This window comes from Pteropus alecto, unplaced genomic scaffold, assembly GCF_000325575.1.
Source record: "Pteropus alecto unplaced genomic scaffold, ASM32557v1 scaffold46, whole genome shotgun sequence".
NCBI classification, from domain to species: domain Eukaryota; kingdom Metazoa; phylum Chordata; class Mammalia; order Chiroptera; family Pteropodidae; genus Pteropus; species Pteropus alecto.
Genome location: NW_006439231.1, coordinates 2,672,407 through 2,699,375, shown reverse-complemented (window position 1 = coordinate 2,699,375; position 26,969 = coordinate 2,672,407). Strand labels below are relative to the sequence as shown.

Here is a 26,969-nt window from a genome sequence, read left to right as displayed (position 1 = left end):
TTAGGAAATAAATAAATATATAAAAGAAAATTCTCAATATGTTCTGAAGGAAAGAATAATTTAATAGATTGAAACCAACACTGATAATGTGATAACTTAGATCTATGTAGAAATTTCCATGAGACAAACAATTTATGACTAATTTTCCAGATACCATAATTCTATCCTTCGGCTAAGGTGGGGAAGTAGGTATTTTTATCTACACTTTGTATAAAGGTCCACTTTAAATTTTAGACTCAAACTAAATTAGATGGAAAACTATGCATTAGATAAGTAGAATTCACTATTCCTTATTTATAAAATTTTTTTCTCTTATTTTTCTCTTTCTCTTGAGGGTAAAGACTAAATTATTGTTTAAATATCAGAAGTGACTGGCAATTGGGTAAAAAAAAAAAAGAAAAAAAAAAGAAAGCAATCTCAAAGATTTTTTAAGTCATACCCTACAGGGAAAAAAAAAAGACTTTGTTTATGAACAAATTATCAAAAAGCAATAAACCGAACTGCTTTGCTGCAGTAGAAATTTTCTGATAACTTGTCTCTAGATAAGTGAAGATTAGAGGAAAATCTATGAAAATAACTTGTGTAGCCTTTGGGGACAGAGAAGTTGAAATTGCATTCTAACATATCTTGCAACCGGCTTGCAGCTGTGCTTTATATAGAACACTATATATAGTATAAATTGTATATTAATAATATATTAATTTGGCAAAAACTCAGCTAAAATATCAGTATATAATTAGTCCAACTAGACTCAGTAGACCTCTACAGTTTATATCTTATCCTTTTAATAATGTGACAAAAAAAATCCTGCTGACCTTAAAATATATAAAATGAATTGAGAAGACGATACTAATTTACTTATATTTACTGAAAATTCAGTCTGCAGTGGTGTAGAATAAAATTGACTATTGGGATTCACACTAGATGACTATGCTTTGGTTTTTACAATTTTGAATTACATAATAGATAACCATTTCTGTATTGTCTTTGTCATTATTCCCACTCTTCCTTTTTTTTACCTTTCCCTTCTTTATATAAGAGGCAGGGTAATACAAGAACTAGAATTGAGACAATGTTCTTTCCTTATTTTTAATTCCACAATACAAGTCCTATTAAGCTGCTAGTAAACAGATACATATTTTTATTTGCAAATGTACACACATGTTCATTAAATTTATTTAAAAATATGTTTAAGGTATAGACTCATCTTGTTCTATGTGCTACTGATATACAAAGTCTCTGGTCTCATATTCTACAGAGAGAGAAAATTAATTAATAATTTTATAAACATATGAAAAAGTATATATTTTAAATCAATATTTAATAAGAAACTATTACTACTAAACGTGATATTATTAAAGTTGTCTCTATAAGATACAGAGAAAATGAATTAAAAGTAAAAAAATTACTACAATAAGCAACAATAATTTATGATAATTATCTTGAAAGTTTATGTCTTCCTACAGAAGAGGACATTAGTCTTTAATCTTATTGTCTATTTTTCTAGCTGAGAGTGGCATCTTCAGAATACTTGAAGTACATGAACTAATGTATGTATCACCAATATAATTCAGTAAATTAAATATGACAATAGTTTATCAAGGTTTTGTTATGAGAAGAACAACAATTTGTAGTTGATAAAGACTCAGCAGAATAAAAGCTTGATTGCAGTTATGAATAATGCATATCGCCTATGGTACTAATTAACCTTGTACTCTAGTAAGATATTTTGGAACAATAAGGCTAATTTGAATGTGGTCCAGTATTTTTCCCTATGGCTTGTGATTATCACCCTTCAGAACACGTTAAATTTGATTCTATTAAATAAGAAAGCTATATTATTATTGTTTTTCAAGTGAATGAAAACATGAAATAATATTTTAATATTCATTTCTCAAATAAGTAGACTATATAGAATACTATATAGTATAAATTGTATATTAATAATATATATTAATTTGGCAAAAAAACTCAGCTAAAATGTCAATATATAATCAATCCAACTAAACCCAGTAAATCTCTACAGTTTACATCTTATCCTTCTAATAACATAACTAAAAATTTTCCATCTTAACATATATAAAATTAATTGAGAGAACAAGGTGTAACTAAAATCTGTAATGAGACCATTTTTCTTCTATGACTAAGTTACTGTTGAATAGATCGTAATAAGGATGCCTGAGGAGATAAATCATTGTGGACCTCAAGAAAAAAGATTCATTTTATGTGAACCCCAAGAAGAAATTTATCTGCTGAGGTAGACTCCCATGATCCACTGAGAGCCTATTTTAGGAACAATAAGAGTCTAGCAGTTATTTGCTAACAGAAGCTTCTCACATGCTCTGTATACTGGGAAGAATCTCAGACTGAACTCTCTCCATGCCCCGCTCATTTACACTGAGTTAACCACTGCAGGAAAGCCCTAGTTTTGTCTTTCACCCAAAGGACTGAAAATTGCCTCAACCAATCAGAGACACACAAATTATATCCTCATTTGCATCCATACTGACCTAGAACTGCACAATTTGAACCAATCAGAACAGCACAATTGGAAACCGTATTTGCATAAAATTGGAAACTAGTAAAAGAGGTTTCCACTATCTTTAATATTGATATGTTTTTGAACAAAAATATTACTGTCTTAGTTCACAACAATTTGTTTATTTTTAGACAGTTTGCATAATTGTAAATTGCATTCTTAATAATAAAAATCCTTTGTATTTGAATTATTTTCTTTATGAGAAAAAAGTATCTAGTGATTAAGTGTTCTTGAGATTTTTAATCAAAAAACATCTATGACAATATTATTATGAAGTTTATTTAACTGTTCACTTATCAATAATGTAAATTATTATAAAGGAGAACAAAATTTACCATCCCCAAAAATGCTTATTGGCATATTGATTATTTTAAGATGGTTAGTTTTTAAAAAACAGGAGATACGAGAGGAGCTCTGAAAACTGAGCAGAAGTTACCGTTTTGTATTTATAAAGAAAGTCTCCATTTGTAGAGATGTCTCCTTCTCTGTACCAGGAAGAGAAGGATAATTTTAAATCTCTAGAAATTCTTATGAGTGGAGAAGGAAGTGACAAATCCTTATAACAACCTTCCTCTTGTTTATTATGCTTTTCTTGGTAACCTTCCATTACTGACTCTCCAATCCCAACATCTTTTGTCTTTAGCTTAAGATAGTATTTAAGGTGATGGCTTTGGCCATTTCAGGGAGTAATGCAGTTTTCCTGGGCCTCTCCCATATATACAGGAGGTATACATGTTACTAAACTTCTGTTTGTTTTTCTCTTCTTAATCTGTCTTATGTCAATTTAATTATTACACCAGCCAAAGAATCTAAAGGTAAGATTTTTATGCCCCTACAGTTACATATATGATTGTTTTTCCTTTTTTTTTTTTTTAACTAGTATCTTTTGATGGAAAATCAAGGAAAATTTGGAAGAGAGGATAAAAGCAATGTTCATAAAATAGTATGCTGGTCCCTCTATTACTAGTGTTATACAGTAGTTAAAAGCAGACTCTGAAATAAATGGCCTAGGCTTTCATCCAGTTCCTCCACTTACTGACTCTTATCCCTGTTACACAAGCTCTCTTTGTCTGTTTGTTTTTCTGTAAAACTTAAAAATCACACAAGTTTCATAGGGTGCTTGTGTGTGTGTAGAAGATTATAGAATCAATATGCAGTGCTTAGAAGAGTGTGTGACACATAGAACGCTATAGTAGTGTTGGACATATCACTATTATTTTAATATCATTATCAATATCCTTATCATCATTATCTCTAGTGATAAAACAAAAAGGATGGATTTATTGCATAGAAAAATTTTTATACACATTCGACAAATATTTGTGAGTCAGGCTCTATCTTTATGAATCACAGTAATATCCTTCTCTGTTGTTTGGTCCTGAGATCACAGACCTAAAGGTCCTCTTTTGGAAGAAAAATAAAATAAAATAAAACAAGAAATAACAGTAGCCCAAATAGTTTTCTCTTAAGGAATTAACATAAAAGTTGTCTCAAAAAGTAAAGGTAAACAAAGAGAATGAATTTATAATAGACAAAATTTATAATAGAGGGATTTTATAATTTTATAAAAAAAGAAATTAAGAAGGGATACAAGTAATTAAAATAATACAAGAGCAAAGTGGATTTAGAAAAGAATAATTAAGAATTGGAGAAAAGAAAAAAATATAACCTGCTTTTAAATCTTGTCTGGGAGTTGAGCCTCAGAGTTTTTCAAGGTCAGATGTCACATCAGTGAGAAAAATATGTGACAAGTATTTTTTAATTAATGGTAAGAGCTAAAGTAGTAAATACTTTAGTATCAGAGAGGCTGAAATGACAGAATACAAATAAGAATACAAATCTTTTATTCTCCAGGACCAAATCAAGTTAAACTTCTTGGAAAGAAGAGGGATATGTGAGAATTATTGGAGACCATAGTCATGTTTGGCTGTTTGACCTCTATATAGAAAATATGAAACATTTGTTGCAATCAGTGGTTATAAATCTACAAGCTCTAAGAAGCATTTAAAAACTATGTTGTAAATTAGAAACTGATTAGACAAAATATAGAAAAGGAACACATTTTTCTATAGTAGCCAGGGAATTGTAATCCCTCCTTCTTTGACCGTATTATATAAAATGGGTAATATTTATAATTCTAAAACTGAAAAAAGACCGACCTCTAGTTTTGTTTTGTTGTTGTTTTTTTTTTTTTTTCACTTGAAAGACACTGAAAGTTATCATCTTTGGAACAATGAAAATAGTGTCTCTCATCAAAAAAAAAACAAAAAAAAAAAAGAGGAAAAGAAAGAAGAGAAATGTAGTAAGGGAGGTGAGATGCGAGAGGGAAAGTACTCTTAAGGAATTTGAGTTTGCATCCTATTTACTTTAATTCTTGGATTTTCATTCACAATATAAATAATAAGGAAGCTCACTGAATCTTAAGAGTGTTTGATTGTATATTTATTACTTTATATCATATACTTCTGTCTTGTGTACTCCAAAGTGGTCACATATTATTAATTTCCTATAATTGAATCTAATTTAATAACCATTTTTCAATAAAAGCAGGTTGCATATTCAAGTTATGATAATTATACAATCTTGATTTCAGTAGTGATTCTTTTAGCAGTGATTCTTCTATATATATGTAATACATATATAGTTTTTATACCTTTTCCTATAATTATCATCAAATATTATATTTGAATTTGATTTTTTAAAACAAGTAGCACTCATTAGTTTTTCTTTATGTCAGTACTACAATCTTCTCCAAACTCGTCCTTTGATATACAGTTCTCCCCCCACATAAATCTAATAATTGAGCTTTAACTATTTTTTAACTAAAAAAACAAAATCTGGTGCCTTCTTATAATGGTTGGTATGTTTCTTTTTTCTCAAAGTTAATATACATTGAAGCCAAATAAAACTGTATTTGAAGCTAACTTGGTATTCTCGGAAATCATATTTAATCTACATCAACCTCAATTTCCATTATAAAATAGAAACAACGGTATATATTTGGCAGAGTTATTTTCAGAATTAAATTGTTTTCTATGTACCTGACAGGTAGCTGGATGTCATAAAGAATTAATATGAATTATTTTTGTCCTTTAACGGTTGTTTTACCCATTAGAACATAAGGACATTTGACTTTATTATAAGGTTGATTGTCTAATTTAGATCAGTCAATAGGGAAGTGACAATTATTTTAATTGTACTCTTTTGTTTATAAAGATATGTTTGCTCATTTTTTTTGCTTTTATATTGTCTTTGTTTTGCTTTGTATTCCCTCTCTTTTCACCTTCCTACAATCAACAATGACATGAAAATACTTCAAAATGGAAGTTTCTTCCAGTCAGAAACCTTATACCTGCTAACTGTGTAATATCAAAATTGGTGGTGAGGTGAAGAATCATTTAGTTTCTTTATTGTAGAGATAAAAATCTGAAGATGAGACTGGTCCATGAGGTGCAGAGGATGTTCCAAGACAGAATCCTTGCAAAAGCTCCTCACATTATATAGTTCAGTTATTTCTTTTATCCCATACTCCACCACCAAATGCAATAAAAACAAAACAAACAAAACAATACTTGAATAAAATGACAAATGACATTTCAATACTCCAAAGACCAAATCATTGGAAGAAAATAAAAGAAATGGTGTTCCAGTACTATTTATCAGTGCAGACAAGGCAAAGTAACAAGAATGCAAAAAGCAAAAAAGTCACAAATGGATTGAGAGTTCTTAACCTACTGATCCAATCTCTCTTTAGCAGCACAACATGTATACGGGATTTGTTCCAAAAGGGTCCACTCCTCCATTTAAATGTTTACATAGAAAACATATTATAACTTTCAGTTTGGTACCAGATTTTTTGGTAGCCAATTATAGGGCCTCTACTGTCCAGGGTAAGAGCTTTGGAATCCTAATATATTTTTCCTGCTCATACTTGGCTTTCAAGATTCAGTATTGCTTAGCTTTATTTGTTCCATTCTTCTGCTCTCACAGTTTTCTTTTCTAGACACCTTAAATTGCCTTCCACTTCTTCAGTTTGAGGTACAAATCTAGAGACAGAACCACATCTAGACAACTCTGGTGGTCCCCAGGTCTGTCAGCTGCTTAATGTGCAATACAGTGCAGCTCACATAGGTATTAAATATATAAGTGATTTAAGTCAGGGTGACAAAATTAAGTGAAGCTTAAACGCATTTTAATTGAAAAACATATAATATAGTGGAAAGACAGACTTTGGAACAAATACACCTGGTTGAAATGTCAGTTTGCCATTTTCTAGTTTTAATCGTCAAAAAAGTAACCTCTCTGAGCTTCAGTTGCTCCAGAAACTATGGCTCATAGACTGCTGTCAAGCTTAAAAGAGAGAATGTGAATAAAATTTTTAACAGTACTGGCACACAGCAGGTCTTTTCATACGTGTTAACCATTCTTCTTGCATTATCATCCCATTTAAGATATCCTGACAATTATGGTGTTCAAAAGCTTAGGCCTCATTTCTTGGATTCCTATTATTTCTAGTGTATTTCTGCTTTTTATACTCACTTGAAAGTAAAACTATTCCCTTTGGTCCACTTTTATATTTTCTAGAAACAAGGTCCTTCTCTCCTCAGGTTTAATTCCATTCTTTTCTGGGTTTAGATGAAAATAATTTAACTTATCCTGAAGTCTGATCCCAGAAATGCTCTGGCCAGTCTTTCCCTTGATGAGGCAAGTTGCCCTGAATTAAGACTTTCACATTCATCAGATATTTTCAAAACTCAATGCCTAACTTTGTGCTTACTGAATGACTAATTTCTTCTCCCTTCAGTCCCTAATCAAGGTCTGTTATTAACAGATTCTCCATTCCTGTAACATATATTTAATTACTTGCAACATGTCTGGCTGTCTAGATTATTTCCCTCTTAAATTGAGATAAAATTTTTCACACTTACGCTCATACAAACTCACATTCAGAAACCTCCAGTCTATAAAGGCCTTGACATGAGTGGCTGATCTAGTGAATACTGGACCAGACAGAGTGCTCCCACCCGCAGTGTTCCGCTATCCTAGGAGAGTAGATCACCACCACAGAGTGGTGGTAGCAACACCAACAAATGTTAGTCAAAAAACAAAAAACAGAACAAAAACTAACACACCGCACTTTGTCTAGGTTTATTGTTCATCAAAATTGCTTTCAACTTTTAAACTAAATAGCATGTGTTGAGAATTTTCTTTGTGCCAAGTACTAAGTTTTATGAGCCTCCGACCTTTAAAATCCCATCCAGGTTTTGAGATCATAAACAATATTTTTATTATGGAAAATAGTGGAAAAATTTTTTTCCTTGTGGATTAGTTTCTAATGTTATATACTGAAAGCAATAACATCCCAGGGCCTGGCAATAAAGCATGGAAGAAATCAAACTATAAAATAAAGTGCTATCTCTCAGTATCATTTTGAGGAAACTGCTAAGAGATATTTTCCTCTTGTCCAAGGTGGAAAAAAAAGTTCCTATTTTGGATTTAACTTCAATTACTGCTGAATGAAATGTGAAGTTCCCTCAAGTTTAAGTGCATTATCTGTTGCTCCTGGTTTGTGTGGGACCCACCTGACTTAAGTAGGCTTTATTATTACTACTTAAATGCCCTCACCACCCCTCTCTCCAAATGCTGTCACAAAACAAGGAGTCCTCACTGTTTTGACATTTCATTTATCTGGGCAGTGACATGCTTGAAAGCCAACTGCTTAGTTCTAAATAAAGTATGGAAGACAATCAAACCCAGTTAAACAAACCAGTGTTGACATATTAAATCATGCTTGAACCAAGAGAGTAAAAACAGATGACACACAAAACCTTCTAAAGAGAATTTTAAATAAATAAATAATACAGGTCAGTCTGGTTCTAAAAAAAGAAGCTTTTAGCATCGGAAAATATCGGAACTAGGTGAATGTTGGGAAATCATTCACAAGAGCAAAGAATTGTGTTGTTTTCTGATTGTGAGGTGCAAAACTCTAGTTCATGTGGGAAAGGGAAGCATGAGGGCAGCACTGGGAAACCTTGGCGACATCACATCCCATTATTTTCCAATCCATAAAATGGAAAATAAAATTTTGATAATCTCATTCTTTATTTAAAAAACATCCTAATGGAATTCTTTCAAAGCGCTTTGAATTCATCAGAGGAAAAGCCCTTATGCATGTGGAGTAGTATATTATTATTCTCCTTAACAATCACGCAGCAGGAACTTTGGAGCGTTCTTTCTCTAAGTCTGATTCCTGCTAACAATTCCATCAAAGAAATGGAGTTATCCATCAGTCAAATTATTATTTGCTCTAATTGTTACTTCCCCCAAACTGTGGCTCTTCTTTCATTTCTTTCCTTTTTTTTCTTTAAACTATAACTTAACAGCACTCAAATGAGCAGGATATATTCACACTCAGAAAAGATAAAAGCATATCAACAAATCATTTTAGTTTTTACAGTTGAATCCCTACTGGTCAGCCTGAAATACAAATAAAGCACTGAAACACGAAAGAGAGTCAAGTGCTAGAAAACAAGATGCGATCCACATCCATGACTAGAAATAATAAAAGATACAAAAGCATTTTCACATAATGAAAATCAGTTACGAGATCATGTAGCTTAGATTCATATTTTTATTGTTACAGCTATAAATGATATACTTTCTAGAAAGAACTATTCCAGAGCTAGTGGCTTCATTTCTTCCTGCTTTATAATAACTGGCAAGTTCTTCTGGACTAATATATGTTAAATTTAAAGGCAATAAATTTTACAGTTTAGGTAAGCAGCATACTTACTTTTTTCTTGTATGTAGTGTAAAGTGGATAGAAAAATAAGTCAATTAGATTGATACCTACAAATTAAGCCAAGCTTCTTACTAGTTATTAGTGTTCTGTTCAAATCTCAAAAGTGGTTAAATAGATTTTCAAAGCTAATCTGTACAGAAGCTTTACTAAACAAATCTATACAGGTAGAGAACAAACCAGTTAAACATTAATTATAATAGAAATAGGGCCCTAAGAAGGATCTGTGCTTTTTACTCAGGATTATCATTGATGTTATATTTGATTATAAACTTCGAATCAATCATTGTGATTAAGGGTGTTTATATACTGTACAAGGTACAATAGTAGAATGAAGAACCTGAGTTAAATACATGATTGTAATCCCAAGCCTAAAACAAGGTGCCTGAGTTATATCAGGCAGGTTAATTCTGACCCTACTCTCAATTCCTAGATTCTAATTTCTCTATTAGTTTACAGACCATCATAAAATGTATAACTAATATGTTAAATTTTGATTAAAATAGTGTCACAGTGTATACTAAAAATTTAAATATATAATCCCCGCCCCAATAAAATTAAAGTTTTCTTTGTTCTGAAAACACTCTTTATTTAGATTTTTTTCCATGTCTGTGTTAAACATCACCTTTTCAGAAAAGCATTTTCTTATCACCCTATTTAAACTTGCACACTCACACTACCATTAGCCACTCTCATAAGACTATAACTGTAGCTGTGAGTCCATATGTATGTTTGTATGTCTGTGTCTGCATTCCTATATACAGGAATTATATATATGGAATACAGTATTCAGTATAATAATAACTTAATAAGTGATAATATCAAACCAGAGAGCAAACAATCTTCTTTATAAACAAAGTTTTAGTGAATAAATAAAAAATGTAGGATTGTCTTTTAATAAACTGATACTGTTCAAGGATATACTGTTTAAGAAAACTAGAGAATTTTCTAATCTGAAGCTCCCTTGTATTTTACAATAAACATATATATTCTTATAAATACACTTTATTTTTAATAAGAGCTTAAGAAATCATGTTCACTGAATAAGTACAGTGTGCCAGGCACTATTCTAAGTAATTTTCATACAATGTGTTATAGGTAGAGGAACCTATGAGGTAGAGATGAAAGCAAGAAGTAGAGAGATTGAATAATTTGCACAGGAATATAGAGATCATAAATGACAGAGGTGGATTTAAATCCAGGAATTCTGGCTCTGACTCAATGTGCTTAACCCACTAAAGCATACTGCCTCTCACAAGCAGCGTATTTCCCACTATATACAAGCTAAATGTGTCACATTTCAAAATGCATATATCCTTTGTTCTGCAGAATTTTAAGAAAAAACTTCACTTTTGCAAAGGTACCTGTCTATAAACATATTTAGTTTTAGCAGCACATCTGCTCATATGAACAGAAGGAGAATAGTTTGATTAGTTGTTCCCAACTGGGAGTGATTTTGCCCTCATGGGCATTCGGTAATACGTGGAAGCATATTTTTGACTATCAAAATGTGGAGTGGACCATCCTAATGCATCTAGTGAATTAGAGGCCAAGGAAGCTGCTAAGTATCCCACAATGAACAGGACTACCCGCTTCCTCAACAACATAAAAAAGAATCTGGCCCAAAATATCAATAATGCCAATGCTGAGAAACCTTGATTGGGGGTGGGGTGAGGGGCGAAGCAAAAACAAATGCGAAGTATGCTCTACAACTTTTATAGAAGTAATTAAAAGCTATTCAAGAAAAGAATTTAAAAGAAAAAACTGATTTTATTATTCTCATGTGTGATACCTGTAAATAGATGAAATGACTTAACTATTTAATTGTCTTGGTAGTGGTTCACAGCAGCAGGACATACAAACACACACATATGTGCACCACTGATACTCTATATGCCCATAATTGCCATCTTTTGTTAAAATTTTGAAATTAAAATTGGTTTCCTTTTGTCACATAAAAGAGCATACCAAATAGAACCCAAAGTTCAACCCCTTTGATTTCTTTTTGGTAATGTGCCTAATTAAAAATAACTAGGCTCTCCAATGCATAATTGCAGAAAGACCTAATACGCTATATTGCCAGCCAATTTTGTTTCAAACATAAATGTGCACCAGAAGTATGAATGATCAACATACTGATCCCTGCAATATCTGTACTATTTCTAGATCAAGGCTCTTTCTTGAGCTTAGTATTTTTACTATATTTTCCTTGCTGTGCAATCATCTCCCAGTTGGACAATTAATAAATGCTTTTTCTCCACAGCCCTCAGCATGAAACCTCCACCCCTTGCCCTGTATTTTAGCAGGCATTATGTACCTCCTTCGCTCTGACTGGTTTTGGCAGTGACCCACAATCTAAATCTCTTTCACCATTTGATATAAGTGAAACTATAATTATCTAGGGGTAATTTCAAATTACTACTTCATTCCACCAGCAACTGATGAAGATTAGTGGTCTTGCCTTACATTCAAGTCAGCAACATAATCACAAGAGAACTCAGCAGGCAACATTTGATTCATGTGAACTCAATTGCTTCTGTCAAACACATTCACTTCAATAAAAAGCAGAAACTTCCAAAATGGGTTTTTGCTAACAATTTTGTACTAAAAAAAAAAAAAAATCATATGATTCTTAAGGGAACAAATAACATGAATTTCATGAGAAATAATAATAGGCAACAAGTAGAAAAACATTTGTATAAATGGATTTAATACATTATTAGTTTCTGAAAATAAAGAACATTTCAAAGAAATAAGTTTGTATACTTAAAGCAATTTATTACAGAAAATTCAGGCATAAAAGTAAACTTTAGAAAAATAAATACATTCTATATTTTAAGTTAATACAATAGAAACCAGAGTATTTTGTTACCTAAATAAAACCAGATTATTATGGGGAAAGTAGTCAGTTTCTCTTAAAGCAAATTAAATGTGGAGGCACAAAGATGATAGATCATGAATTACTAAATGAACTGGGACTCCTGAATCACTTCTTGGTTGTCTTCTAGGTTGAAACCTTATGTTAATGAGCTGCCCAGCATTCTGAAATCTTAAGACTTAATCTCTAAAAGTCTTTGGATCAACTCCATCATGCCCTGCACGTATATCGGGTTACATGAGCATGATCTCACAGCAAATACCAGGTCACCTCCTAGTACAACAAATTTACTCAAACTTCAGGTTCTTAATATAGTTATATCTTTAGTTAAGTCCCAACATATCTTCATTATCAAAGACGTAAATCTTGAGATATATCACTTTTCTAGCCTCACTGTGGTTTAGGCACATTATCTTCATTCTAGAACATTTTAACTCAAGGGCAAGAAAGTTCAGATCTATAGCAAAATAGATTGATAAAATATGCCCCAAACTTTCTTATTTGAAGTAATTTTTAAATGTTTTCTAAATACATGTATCTCTCTACTATTTTTGAGATGTAGAAATAAACTCAAATAGTTGTGTTCGTGATGACAGAGAATCATGATTTAGTGAGGAAAAAAAACACTTGGGAAATTCTATGTATTACATCAGCTTTAATATCAAAGCAAACGCCTTTACCCATCTGAGTATCTATTTTCACATCTATATAAATAAAACATTATTTTTTCATAATTTGTTTCATGATAATTTTTTTGAAAAAGACCAACGTTATGGAATCAAGTAATTTGAGGACAAAATTTTATCTAACAAACAAAATCTATTACTCTAATAGACCTGCATTGATCGACTTTGAAAACTTAAACAATAACAACAGGAAAAAACAAAAACAATAAAAACTGGGATTTCTGTAGTTCAATAGGTTGGATTCTGAGCTAAATCCTAACCTGATTATTTTCATAGTCAATGCAGATAACTGTCTGATGTCAATCTTATATTTAAAAAAAGGAACTGAGTAATTAAATGTAGATATATAAGGCTATTTTATAAACACATTTCAGTATGTGATGTTTGAGCTCTACAAACATCACTAAGATGTCCTCTATAATAGTTAATATAGCATATACCAATCACATATGATTTTATACCTGAAACTTGAAAATTTGACCTGAGAATTGTAGAACTAAGAAAGGATCAATTTAAAAGACATATTTGTCAGTTGTGTGATCAATGATATTTTCTACTGATAAATACAAAAGTAAAATAAATCAATAATTTAAAAACATACTATTCTTTTATGCCTTTGCCCATTCTATTTCTTTTCTTTTGAATTCATTATTCCCACCACCTACTTTTTGATTTCTTTTTCATTCTTTAAGATGATATACACCATCCCTGCCATCAAGGATTATGTAGTCTAATGAGGGTAGGGAGAATCATTAATCAAATAACAACAAATATGTGCAAAATCATAACTCTAAATGGTTCTATGAAGGAAAGATTATATGAATAAATAACAAGGAGGCCTGACCTAATCTTGAAGGGTCAAGGATAGCCTCCCTGAGGAAGAGGTGTTAGAGCACAGATCTGAAGGATTAGTATGAGCTAACTGGACATAAAGGAGGCAGAAAAATGTTTAAAGGAAGGAAACAGAATCATAGAAGATAATTGTTGAAAGTGAGCCAGTTATTGCCTTTGAGAAACTGAAAGAAAGCTAGTGTGGCTAGTGCATGAAAGGGAAGCAAGCATAGTTTAAGATGTGTCTGGAGAGATAATAGGGGCAAAATCATGCAGGATCTTAAGTTACCGTAAAAAAATTTATCTTAAAGAAAACCACTGAAGTATTTAAAGTGTGTATGTTGGGGGTAGGTGTGTGAAACAACCAAATTTGCATTTTTGTAGAGGTGATACATTCACATGGCTTAAAAATCAAAATTATATATAAACTCATTCATTATATTTGAAAATAAAGTTCTAATAGGATATGCTCATAGATTAGCGGAAAAGGAAATAGAGAGACATGGATGATTTTAAGAGATAGTTAGGTGATAATTTCTATAAATATTTTGTGACAGATTGGAACTAGGTAGTTTCGTAGAAAGGAGATATTAAGAATGCTTCCTAGATTTCTGGCCTATCAAAGATAGTTCAAAACCATCAAGATCCCCACTTAAAGTTGAGGTATAGCACGTTAAGATCTTAGAATGAGTTTCAGTTATGGTGGAATTTTATAAGACACACACATATACATTTACTTGCATATACATATTATGTATAGATATAAATGTCTAGGGAATATCTATGATGCATTTGTTCTCCAAAGCAAACCTTAAACATTTATTTATTTATTAAATAAGTTATTTATTTAATGAACATTTGAAATTCCTCATAGAGTGGCCACACACCATTTGTCCATTGGAAAACAAGAGATGCTGTTTATATAGACTACATTTTGTAGAACACCCCCTGGGGCTGTGTAGTTCACAGCCTTCATGACACCACAGCCTTTGTTCTTACTACTAGAGTGAGATAATGAATGCATCCCTTAAACAAGAGTTCAGTGTAGTGAAGCTTTATATAACGTAGCCTCTACAACTCACCCCACTCTCAGTTAGGTGTCTACTCTTCAGTTGTTAAGAGTATGAGAAGAGAAAAATATGCATTAAATGCCTGCACTAAGAAATATTCTGCAAGAACACTACTTTCTCAAGATATTTTCATCATAAACACCTGCAGAATATTTTAATCCTAGTAACAATCAAACATTATCCTCTAAAAATGCAAAGGTCTTTTATACCCTCTGTCAATATGGATGAAGACAAAAGTCCTGAACTAAAGTGACCACATATTCCCTATATGGTATAAACATATAATCAAATAGAGTATGTTGCTTTATAATACTAGTAAACAATTTTTTAGGAATTAATAAGATTTATATTGTAAATATTTTAGAGAAAAGAATGAAATGTAGTCAAAGGATTATATTTAATTTCTGCTTCTGATTCTGCAATTACATGTATCTTCATCTTATGACAAGTAGACCACTCAAAAAAAAAGTTAAAGTTAGTTAGAACTTTCCTTTAAATCCAATCCTGAATAAAAGATGATTAATTTCCCTGACATCCTTAAAAGTATTTCTGAAATATAATTTTGATTTAAGAAACTTCATGAGTGAGTGTATATTCGTGCCAGTAGAAAAAATACATATGAGCTGATGCTGAAAAAAATTAATTTAAATAGTACAATATGTTTCTAGAGAAAGATAATTAAGCAAAATCACTTTGATTTACAGGTAATTCTCCCAGTTTTGTTTCCCTAAATCTATAGCCAATTTACAGTCATACCTGAACAAACTTGAGCAAGTCTGATTCGCATTATATAGGGATTCAGAAAAAAAAAAAAAAAAATGCACCGGAAGCTACCAGGTGGGATTAAGGGACTTCTCAGCATTTGGTTTTCTCCTTAGTTACACATTAACTCTCAATATCTGTTTAGCACATGTACATCATGGTGAAAACAAGTTCAGGTCATAAGGATGAATGATTTATTTTTAAGGAAAAAATGTTTTCTTCCTCATAAACTGTTCTCCACTTTGACATAAAATACTATCCTGCTCTAAAACGCCATTGCTAAATATCCACGTTTAAAAGGACAACAACTCACCATACTATGGGAAAAAAAATAGGGTATTTACAAATGAGGAGGGAAGCATATGCATGATGGAGTCTCAATTTAAAAGAAAAATTAAAACAGAAAAAAATCACCAAATGCAAATACTTTGAAATGACCTTTTTGTACTAGTTCTTATCTCCAGGCAGTTATTTTCTTGGGGACTACTTATTACACATTTAAAAATGACCTGTAAATTTTAAAAAGCAAGTATGTATTAACAATTATAAGTAAACAACACAGTAAACCTTACAAGTGTTTTCCTATGGAGTTCATATGGTCGAACTTATTTCTGAAGAATTTTTAAAAAGCAGTTTTGCATGCCAAAACAAGTCTCGTCTAAGATTTGCATTTGAATTTTATATAGCAAGTAAAAATGCTGCTTTCTCTCCATGAAGAGAAAATAGATTGCTATTTTCTCTCCATGAGGAGAAAATAGCAGTAGAGTAGCAGATAATAATCATACAAAGTTACCTACAAAGAAATAATCCCTTAGGTTGAGTTGTTGAAAAATAAAATTTCTGAAAGTAAAATGAATATGAACTACTAAATTGCAAGTAAGACACAGAATATTAAATATAGAAAGCGAATAAAATATAACATTAAATCTTTCATCGTTGCCAGAAAATTTTAAATTCTGAGGAGAAATCAAACTCGAAAAGAAATAATCTCCATAAATTAGCAAAGTAAGAGGTCACCTACTCATAATCATTCAAGAAACTATATATACATGACCCAAATGAAGCAGGCAGCACCTGCAGATACACAGGCAGATCTTACCTTGACAGGTGCCATTTTTCTCTTCATATCCTGCCTTGCACATGCATTTCCCGATGGGCACCAGCCACTCCCCTTCAGCGCTGCAGTGCATTTTGGGTGGTTCATCTGTCACAGAATGGTTGACACAGGAGCCCGACACTTCGAGCAACTGTGAAGAATCAGCTCCAGTGATTGTGTCAGGGAAGACAGCCAAGTGTCGTACCACAGAAGGACATTTTTTATAGTACACACGCACAGAAACCAACGCAATGCAAGCACCCAGATCTTGAAAGGCAAGATAAAATCCTTTTCTGCTTAGAGGTCCTACATCTCTGACCTCTGTATTCAGTTTCATGACGCGGTCACCAAGATCAAGTTCTGTGAAGCTTTCATCGGCGGCAATGGTATCGATTTTGATGTACTGGTTTTCCTTGATATTTCTCCCATTCTCATCATCTGACTCAAAGTAATACATGTTAAAAGTTTCCTTACAGGTCCCCAGTCCTCCAGGAAGACTATTGCAGTCCCGCAGAGTAAACTTAAGTTCAATGAAGATTCTGGAAGCACCTTCATTAGAGATCCAACTGGTCAGGAGCCAGTTATTCTGATTCTGTTCCATAACTTTGCATACTTGATATGTGTGGATAGGGGCATAATTTTCATCAACTTCACCAATCTCTTCCCACTGTATAATATAAAATAGAAATACATTAAAAAAAAAAAAGTTAGAAAATAATCAGAAATAATAATAATAATAAAAAAAAAATCCAGATGTAAAAATTTCTGTAGACTCAATATATAGTATTGGGCGAAGGAGTTATATAGCAAGAATTTTTTTAAAAAACTCCTTTTTTATATTAAATAATAGTGTATTATTCATTGTCTCCAATGTAATTCAAAGGTGAACACGTACGAATGATATTACACAGAAAAAAACATATTTCAGTATAAAAATAAAAGAGTAAGTATATTTGGGAGTAAGTATATTTGGAAATAAGTATATTAACTAACAGGGTAGATAAAGTTTTAGAATAAAAAAGAACTATCTTTTAAAAGGCAACAATGGGAAAAATGCATAAATGTGAAAAAGAAGAAAGAAAAATGTGATGTGAGTTCCAAGTTTAATTCTGGCATATCACAAATAACATATTAATATAACAAAACAAAAGAAAATTCATTAGTTTAAAATGGATTTTTATTTCATTGAACTAATTTGTTTAAGACTCTTTTACAAATTGGGTAACTGTTTATTCATAAATTTATCCACAACTATAAACTTAGATATAAAATACAGATAAAAATTATAGATTAGTAATATGGAGAGCCTTGTCATTTTGAACACTGATATGTTGTTATATCCTTGGGATGCATTAATTCTTTCTTACCAATGCATTATTTTATGCATAATAATCTTAAGAGTTCTAAATATATACAGAATGTAGAAAAATGAAGTATGATTATATAGCTTCCAAAATATTATTTGGTCAAAGGTCTAAACCAATCTTTTTCCTAGTAAAATACTACAGTTTTGAGACTATCAATGTACCACAACAACTGTCTGAACAGTATAGAACCAATTTTTTTCTTCATAGATGTTATTATAACTTAAAAATTTCTTAAACCGGTATAGAATCTGTGTATATAAAACTATATATAATTTTTTAAAAATCTTTTAAAATGACCATGAAACATAGAGAACAATGAAACCATACTAGCTTTCAATAAACCCAGAATGTGATTTCAGACATTAATATGGATAATAAATGTCACAGGATCTCATTTCTTTAGTCATAAAATTAAAGCATTATTTCTTGATTCTGTTCAATGGACAATGATGTGAAAAATATGGAGCCACAAGAGATGCAAATAAATTGTATATATCAGATGGCCCCTCTCAAAATTGTAGCTGCTATCAGACAGCCGTAAGTAAAAGGTCATAATAAGAGAAAACTGCTGAGTTCTTAAATTCACAAGAGAGATATCAAGATTTTTATCTCACCTAACAACTTTCACATTATGGTGTTATGGGAAGCCTTAATTTTTTCATTTAATCTCACTGTTATCTTCTCTCAAAATGTATATAAACTCTATTTAGCTTCTGACTTTCTAAACCAGCCTTCTGTCATTAAACTATTTACATTTCCTCCTGAAGTGATCCAGGTACCAATCTCTTTTTTATAAATGGTTACTGAATGTATTGGTTAATATTTCATGCAAAAAAGCACCTCAACTAACCAAATGAAAACAATAGAAATGATCAACTTACTGTAACAAAATTCATTAAATATATACTCTCTGAATTAGTAAAATGGAAAATAGCATCAAAAAAAATCAAAATATTATCTCTGTTTTAGATTTCCTTCATTTTATAATAGTCTTCCAATACAAAACACAGATTTCAAATTGTTGGCCTTAAATTATTATAGAAGTCCTATTTCTTCATCATATATCCCAATAGGACTGTGCTGGCAAGTAAAATGAACCAAACAAGTAAAAAGAATTAAAATAGCAGTATTTTCCAAGGTTATAAGGCAAGCAATTTACAGTCTTTGTAACAAAGTTTAAGGTACTGCAAATATTAAAAATGCAAGCCAAGCAGCACTTGACAAGACAAATTAATAGTTATTGCTTCAAGTGATAATTTCAAAGTATGTACATAAGTGTCTTGCTTCTATGAATATTCTCAAGAAGAGAAAAACTGTAATTTTCTTTGATATAAGAATTTATCATGGTGGTATTTTATTTATTTCCTTTTCAAGTGTCCAAAATATAAATGATGGCACACATTTTTTTATAATAAATGAATAGAAATATTTTAAATAATTGTGGCCATAAGCCATTCAGAGAATCAAATGAGTAATATGTACACATTTCCCATAAATATCTGCTCCTTTTGAGTCAAATATGCTAAGAAATGGACAAAATTATTTCATTTATTTTAGATTGGCTGAAATAAAACTATGAGTTCTTCTAGTTTCTTCCTTTTAAAACAAAGAAGATGTCTTGCTGGCCTCAGTAAAGAATTTTATCTAAGAAGAAAAAGTAAAAGAATGAAGAGAAAGTAACACTCATCAAGAACTTAAGAATGTGGCAAGTATATTCCTAGACACTTTTGCAAATGTAATAGTAAGGAGATTACAGTAACATAATGAAGGGCACAGACAGAAAACACAATATGTTCCATTCAATTTCCTATAATCCATGGTTTAATAAAAGTATTTGCTGATCCTCTGATTACTGCAGAGGTGCTGGGCATTATGGACATGCGGTCACTGAATGAAATACGGGCACTGCAGCTCTGTCTGTCAGGTCCAGCTACTTCTCAAGGCCCAGCCTCCGAGCCCAGGTTTCTCTGTGTTTGTTTCCTCCTGATTCCTATTTATTTGCCTTAAGATTAAAAACTGGTTATATAGTCAGCTTGGGGTGGCTTGATTTTTCTCCCAGATGTTTGGGCTTGCTCCTTTTCCCACTGGGCACTGAAAAGTCCAAGTCATTTGCATTCTAATCCCATGCCTGGCTAGGCATCACAAGTCAGCCACATTAATCATAGAAATGGAAAAGAAAAGGTATTTATTCTCATATCCACATGTGTATCATGGAGTTACTAACTTTTCCTGTCCAAGTCACTAAGAACTAGTTTCTCCCTGCCTGTCTTTCACCTTGTTAGGTGTCTCACCCCAAGCTCCTATTGTCTCTTAGATTATTAGCATCATTCTCATTTCCAATCCTCTAGCCTACAGATCATTTCTTTTGACTTCACAATCTTAAAAACACTGATTCAAGACACAGAGGCTAGACGAGAATCTCCCCTATATTAAGTCCCCAAATACACAAAGAATCACGAACTGAGCAGGGGCGATTTTGACTTTTCAAGTTATCAGGGGTGCCTATTTATCTAGTTCTGCTTTCCTTATTGTTTTCTTTATTGTGTTTCTATGTATCTTGTTTCTACACAGAGATTAATATACTGAAGTTAAAAGACAGCAGTGAGAAACTTTGTATTAGAGACCTAAATAGAAATACTCAATTGGTTTTATATAGAGTAAGGATTACCAGTCTGAAGCCCTACTTTTAGTCCCAGCTCACATATCTAGATGTATAAACTGAGACCCAATCACTGGAACACTGGCAACAACATCGCCTAGAGTGAGAATTGAAACTCTCTATCTCAGTCATCTAATATTTAATATAAAACATCAGAAAGAGTTTTAAAAGTTCTGGTCCTACTCCTCATTTTCAAAATGAGGAAATTGAAGACAACACCAAAGAAAGAATTTTCCCATGCTCACACAGGACCAGCCACACCATCTGAGCAGCCCCTCTGCCTTCTTGTCACCACATTTCTGCCCTCGATGTGGGTGGGATTCCTTGATTCACTGCACTGATTGCTACCCTACTCTGTCGAAAGTAAATTCAATTTTTTTTCAGACACCATGTAAACATAAATAATTATCCCTCCCTCCCCTAGCCTTCTCTCTTCCTTCCTTCTTCCCTTCCTTTCCTTCTTTCTTTCCCTCTCTCTTTTTCTTTCTCTTCCTCCCTCCCTCCCACTCTCACCGTTTCTTTTCTCTCTTTCTTTCCTATATATCTTATATTCTGAAACACAGATATGATGGTAGAGACATGATTGTCTTTTTCTCTACTGTATCTCAGAGTCTGACATCACAGGATATAAAGTAAGGAACTCTGTAAATACTTTATAAGGAATGAATTAATAGCAAACATATATACAACCCTTTTCTTCCAGAGATGAAGAAATTTGAAATTTGAAGTAATTCAAACATGAGAAATAAATGATATGATTTGTCCTTTGTTTTGATTGAACAAAATAAATTTTGTTCAATCAAATTGAACTGTCTGAAATTTCATAAATTCAAATTAAATTGTCTGAAATTTCATAAATTCAAATTAAAAAGTTTATGAATTCATAGTTTTGAAAATTAGTCTTCAGTATAAAGCTCTAAGCATTGAAGACATTTCCTTATTCCAATAAGTCACTCAATTATTCTGAATTAATTTTTCCATATTAACCTGTAGAACTATTTTTCCATTAGCAATACATTTTATCAATTATAACTTCCAGGTTAGTTTAGATATGTCATTTTTGAGCATATTTTATATATTTATTTGTTTGTTTGTTTATTTATTTATTCATTCATTCATTTTTATTATGGTGACATTGCTTAATGAAATCCAATAAGTTTCAGGTGTACAATTCAACAATAAGGCATATATATATACATATATATATAGCATTTTATGTTCAACACTCATAGATTTCTTGCTGTCACTATATATTTGACCTTTTTTACCCCATCTACCTCCCTCCTTCCCCACCTACCCTCTGATGACCACTAGTCTATTGTCCCTGTCCATGAATCTGTTGCTTGTCTTGTTTGTTTGTTGCTTTTAGGTTTATATCCCACATACAAGTGATATTATGTGGTTTTCAACTTTCTGTCCAGCTTATTTTGCTTAGCATGATAATCTCAAGGTCCATCCATGTCACAATTGGCGATATTTCATCTCTTATGGTTGAGTAATATTCCATTGTACATATGTACCACTGCTTCTTTATTCAATCATCTATTGTAGGGTACTTCAGTTGCTTCCATGCCCTGGCCACCATGAATAAAGCTGCTATGAACATCAGTGTGTAAATATCTTTTCAGATATATGTTTTCAAGTCTTTGGGGTAAATACCAAGTAGAGGGATTGCTGGATCATATGGTAGATCAATTCTTAGATTTTTGAGGAACTTCCATACTGTTTTCCATAGTGGCTATATCAACAGGACAAGTAATAACAAGTGCTGGAAAGGATGCAGAGAAAAAGGAACCCTCATACACTGCTGGTGGGACTGCAAACTGGTATGATATGTTTTAAAATATTGTTTTTACTTTTCACTCCCTAGTTTTCTTCAATATTCTGTCTAGGTTAAAAGCCCAAGATAAGCATATCGTTACTGACATGACACCTTATTTCCTATTTCAGTCAAATAATATTAGGACTATTTCCATGATTTTCTTTGACAGTGACGTTAAAATATGGCTAGGAATCAGCTGCCTCCAGCTTTACTCTGACATGCCCAAGTAAACTTTACAGGAAGATCTTGTTCATCACAGAAATGCTTATTTGAATACAGGAATAATTGTTCATTATCCTTTAATATCACAATATTTTGTATAATTCTTTTTGAAATGCTCCAACAAGAAATAAATTCTGGGCTTCCCATTTTCTTCGAAGTATTGTTAGATAGTATTTATTTTGGTATTTAGTGTGTGTCTATGTGTGTAGTATGTTCGCTAACTTCATTGAAGATATCCTGGTTTCAAATTTTTAATTAACTGATGTTTTTAAAAGAGCAGTACCTCTGCATAATCTTAGAAAGCACCTAGGACATGGTTTGACTATGTGCTCATATATGGCAGTCAGTTACTTTCCTTATTTTAAGCAGTGAACGAAACATTCTGACTGCCACCTTATAATACCTAAAGTCTAGAATTTTTGGCAGTTCCCTGCTATTGTCAAAACCAGATGAAATACAATATAAAAAATCAGAAACGTCAAAGATACCAAAGAGTTTTTGTTTTTCTTATTAGTGTTTAATTTACTATTGTAATTTACATTTTTGATATTAGATTTTTAGTTTATTTCATTTTTTTTCTATTTCACATTACTGATTAAAATTAGGTAAAATATACTCAAGTAAGGCCCTAAATGAATTGCTTATTTTTTCTTTTCCCCAGGTGCCTGATGATTGCTAATATTCTTTCCTATAACATTTTATAAGACTCACTATGCTTACAAGAAATCATTATGTTTTTTCTCCCTGTTGAATGTACAATTGAGCTCATTTGTCTATGTGTACATGCAGAAATCTGCCATTATCTAATATTTCTTCTGAGAAAACTAAGCCAGAAATTCCTCAAAGAGTAAGTGACTAAGGAATATGCTTAATAGCTGAGAAAAGTGAGGAATCTTCTTATTATAGGGACAGGCTTCTTTTTTGTTGTCTGTGTTATTATTACCTTTGATGTGTTACTGTCCATTAGAAGCCAGTCCTCATTAAAAAATAAATACTTTATCAGTAAGACCAGTGCATGTTGAGTAGAAATATAAGTTCCTAGTTGTCCAGCCTCTCCAGTGGCTGCCCAAATGCTTAAACAATGAGGTTCAAATCGAAGAGTAAACTTCATCTTGGGTCATAATGCTTCAAAAAACATTTTGTTATCATTCGAAGTTGATCCTGCAGTGTATGAAACCTCAAAGGTAATATAGTACGGGAAGAACAGTTTAGAGCTACAGCTAGTCAATCCACGTTAAAAATAATTAATTTTCTCATTACCCACTAAATGCATGACATAATCATACAGAATCCTTCATTTTGAAGATAAGTAAACTGAGACTTAAGCTACTGACACACTAATTAGTGTCAAATTAATGTCTATGGTCATAACTCTCTGATATTAACAATGTTTTCTCCTTTAGAAGGATTAAAATTATAATGCATAAAATATAGCGGTAAATGAGGTTGTTTTAACAAACAAAAGAGAAAGTTTTAATATCTGATAAACTAGATATTTATATTTTCAAAAAATAAAATTGTGGGCCTCAGTTTTTTGGAATTACCAGAACCCATCTATCTTTAATCAGTTTCCTGACTTTTGGATCAAGACTATGCACAGCCCATTGAGCAACAGAAACATCTCGGTTTTTATGCACAATCACAAGGACAACATGGTTTTGAAAGAATGAAATACATAGAATATAGTTCTATTTCATAAATTTGATATCTCTACTATCTATGGTTCTTCAGTAAAATAAATATGACAAAATGTATCAACTTACAGCAAACATCATTCAAATCAACAATTGTATTACATTTTTTCAATAATACGTTAGTGGAAAAAAGACTGTCTCAAATAGGAGTTTGAGTTGTATAAAAGATCTTTAAAATTCATAAGTATGATGTAACAATATTGCTAAAAGTGATTCAATTAATTTTCTGTGTATGAAATAAAGCTGAAGTCGATTACTTTATAAACCATGGAATAGTAAAATTGCTCAAATTCAATTCACGAAATAAAATCACTTGAGGAAACAAAGTAAAACTTTTAAGTTTATATGAATATTTTCACAGGAATTAAATCTATAAATAACTGAGCATCTGTATACAACACTAAATATGATTGACAAAGAAGAGATTTTTCTTCTCCCGGAAAACAATTCATAGTTATTTTTTCTCTCTTTAATGATGCAAGAATATTTTAAAAAGGGAGAAAAAATAACATGGATTCATTCTTCATTTATTCTTTTAATAAATTATCCAATGTAGAAGAAATAAATTGGAAAAGGGGAAAAATCATAAGCTCTGTAGCATATAAAATATACACAATTAGAGAAGTTTAAGATTCTAGCAAAAAAAGGTATTTCTTAGTAAAATACTATGATGAACATAAGCTAAAACTAAAAAAGTACATATCATAACTGCTTATGTATTTACTGTTATTCCACTTTTAAGAAAATGTATATTAAATAGATTCACATTACATAAAATGATATGGCATGAATACTTCAAGGTTTTAAAATCTTTTTTCTTTGAAAAATTTACTTAGGAAGATGAATTTCAAATTATCAAGTTGTCAATCATAATTTTAAAAGATAGAATGAGCTAAGTATACATGCTGAAATTAACAAATTAATAAATTAAATAAAAATCTTAAATAATCTCATTAATGTTTTATCAAAAAGCAGTTCCATTAGACATGGTACATATTAATCTAGTTTGTCAGTGATTTTATGGCATGAATTATATTTTTTAAAACGCAACTAAAAACAAATAGATATATAAACCATTAATGTTATACTACACATTCCATTATTGTCACACTCCATGCCTAAGCTAGAGTAGCTTACCACTGTATACTTCCATCGTGTAATACCAAAAGATCATCAGTCCAACATTTGAGAACATGCAAAACTGTGGTAATATAAATAGTCTTTTGTGTACTATTACAAAAGTTTACAAAGTCTGTGAGTTTATGTCTTTCTAAAGAGATTTATTTTCAATAATATATTTATTTAACCAGGAGTACACATTTCCCATTGAGTTTCAGATCTGATCTAAGAAGTCATGTTTCCCCTGCTTCAGGATTTCACAGTGAACACGCGCACACACACACACACACACACACACACACACACACACTCTCTTTGAAAAATTCCTTCATGACAATCATTGTGAGATGTTAGAGATGTTTCTCCCAGTGTTATTTAAATGTGTATATTCTCAATAACACTTAAAGTTTTAGAGTGACATTACTAGTCTCTTTAACATAAATACTGTCTTATTATAGACAGCTATAAATTCTGTGGGGAAGCTTTCTTTTCAAAGCTACATGAAAGTTTTCTTTTCAAATCTCAACAAAAGCTTTCTTTTCAAATCTCAACAAAAAATAGTTCAATGAATAAAAGTACACATTTCCTACCAAACGCTAACATGAAAGTTTAAAATGCTTAGTGATAGTTCTAAAAGGACAATTCAAAATTTTCATTTTTATTTTTACATGTTTTTGATTACTCAATTAATGTAAACTTAATTTTGACCTATATTAGAATGTAAAATTTTACAGTAGAACACACTATTTGAAGACATTGACTAATATTTCTTAAAAAGTTTGTTTATCAGCTCAATCTAAGTATTTTATTGCATTTTATTAATTGACTTTATTTGAGAATTACTGTGAAAACAAATATTTCTAAGAATGCTAAGAATTCTAGAAAATATAAAATCTTTATAGCATTAATGAGATTATAAAAGTAGGAAAGAGAAATTTTACATTTGTTCTTCCTACTTCAGTCTTGTACCTATATTTTTTCCTTAGCTTCCTATACTATCATTTTGAAACTTTTTGATTAGTTTAGTTAAATACAAGTGGGAATAGTAAAATTAGTTTTGAATTGTGATGTTAACCTTAAAATTAAAACAAGTTATTAACTGTCTTTTTCTCTGCTTATCAACATAATCCCTTTTACATATTATAATAATAGGAAACATAAGTAGAACAAATACATATAACAGATAAGTCTAATTATAGCAGAGAAATATAGAATTTTTTAGCCTAATGAATCTTAGGCATTATTTGGTACTTGCATATCTATTTGTAGGTGAGCAAATAGTACTCTTGATATTATAAATATGATATCCATAATTGCAGGAAGTAATCATCCCTGACTTTTATGTATTGCTCTGTGTGTTATATAACTAATGTGTGTGTGTGTGTGTGTGTGTGTGTGTGTGTGCGTGTGTGTGTGTGTGTGTGT

The 26,969-nt window shown here is 31.4% G+C and overlaps 1 protein-coding gene across 1 annotated transcript in view; it reads right to left on the bottom strand.

Moving 5' to 3' along the window:
* Window positions 1-16,543: 16,543 nt before the first annotated feature.
* LOC112483518 (ephrin type-A receptor 5-like) overlaps window positions 16,544-26,969 on the bottom strand; it is a 60,047-nt gene continuing 49,621 nt past the window's right edge. The window contains exon 3 of the mRNA XM_025050044.1: window positions 16,544-17,328. Coding sequence (XP_024905812.1) covers window positions 16,597-17,328 — 732 coding nt within the window. The 3' untranslated portion in view covers window positions 16,544-16,596. The remainder of the gene's footprint in view (window positions 17,329-26,969) is intronic.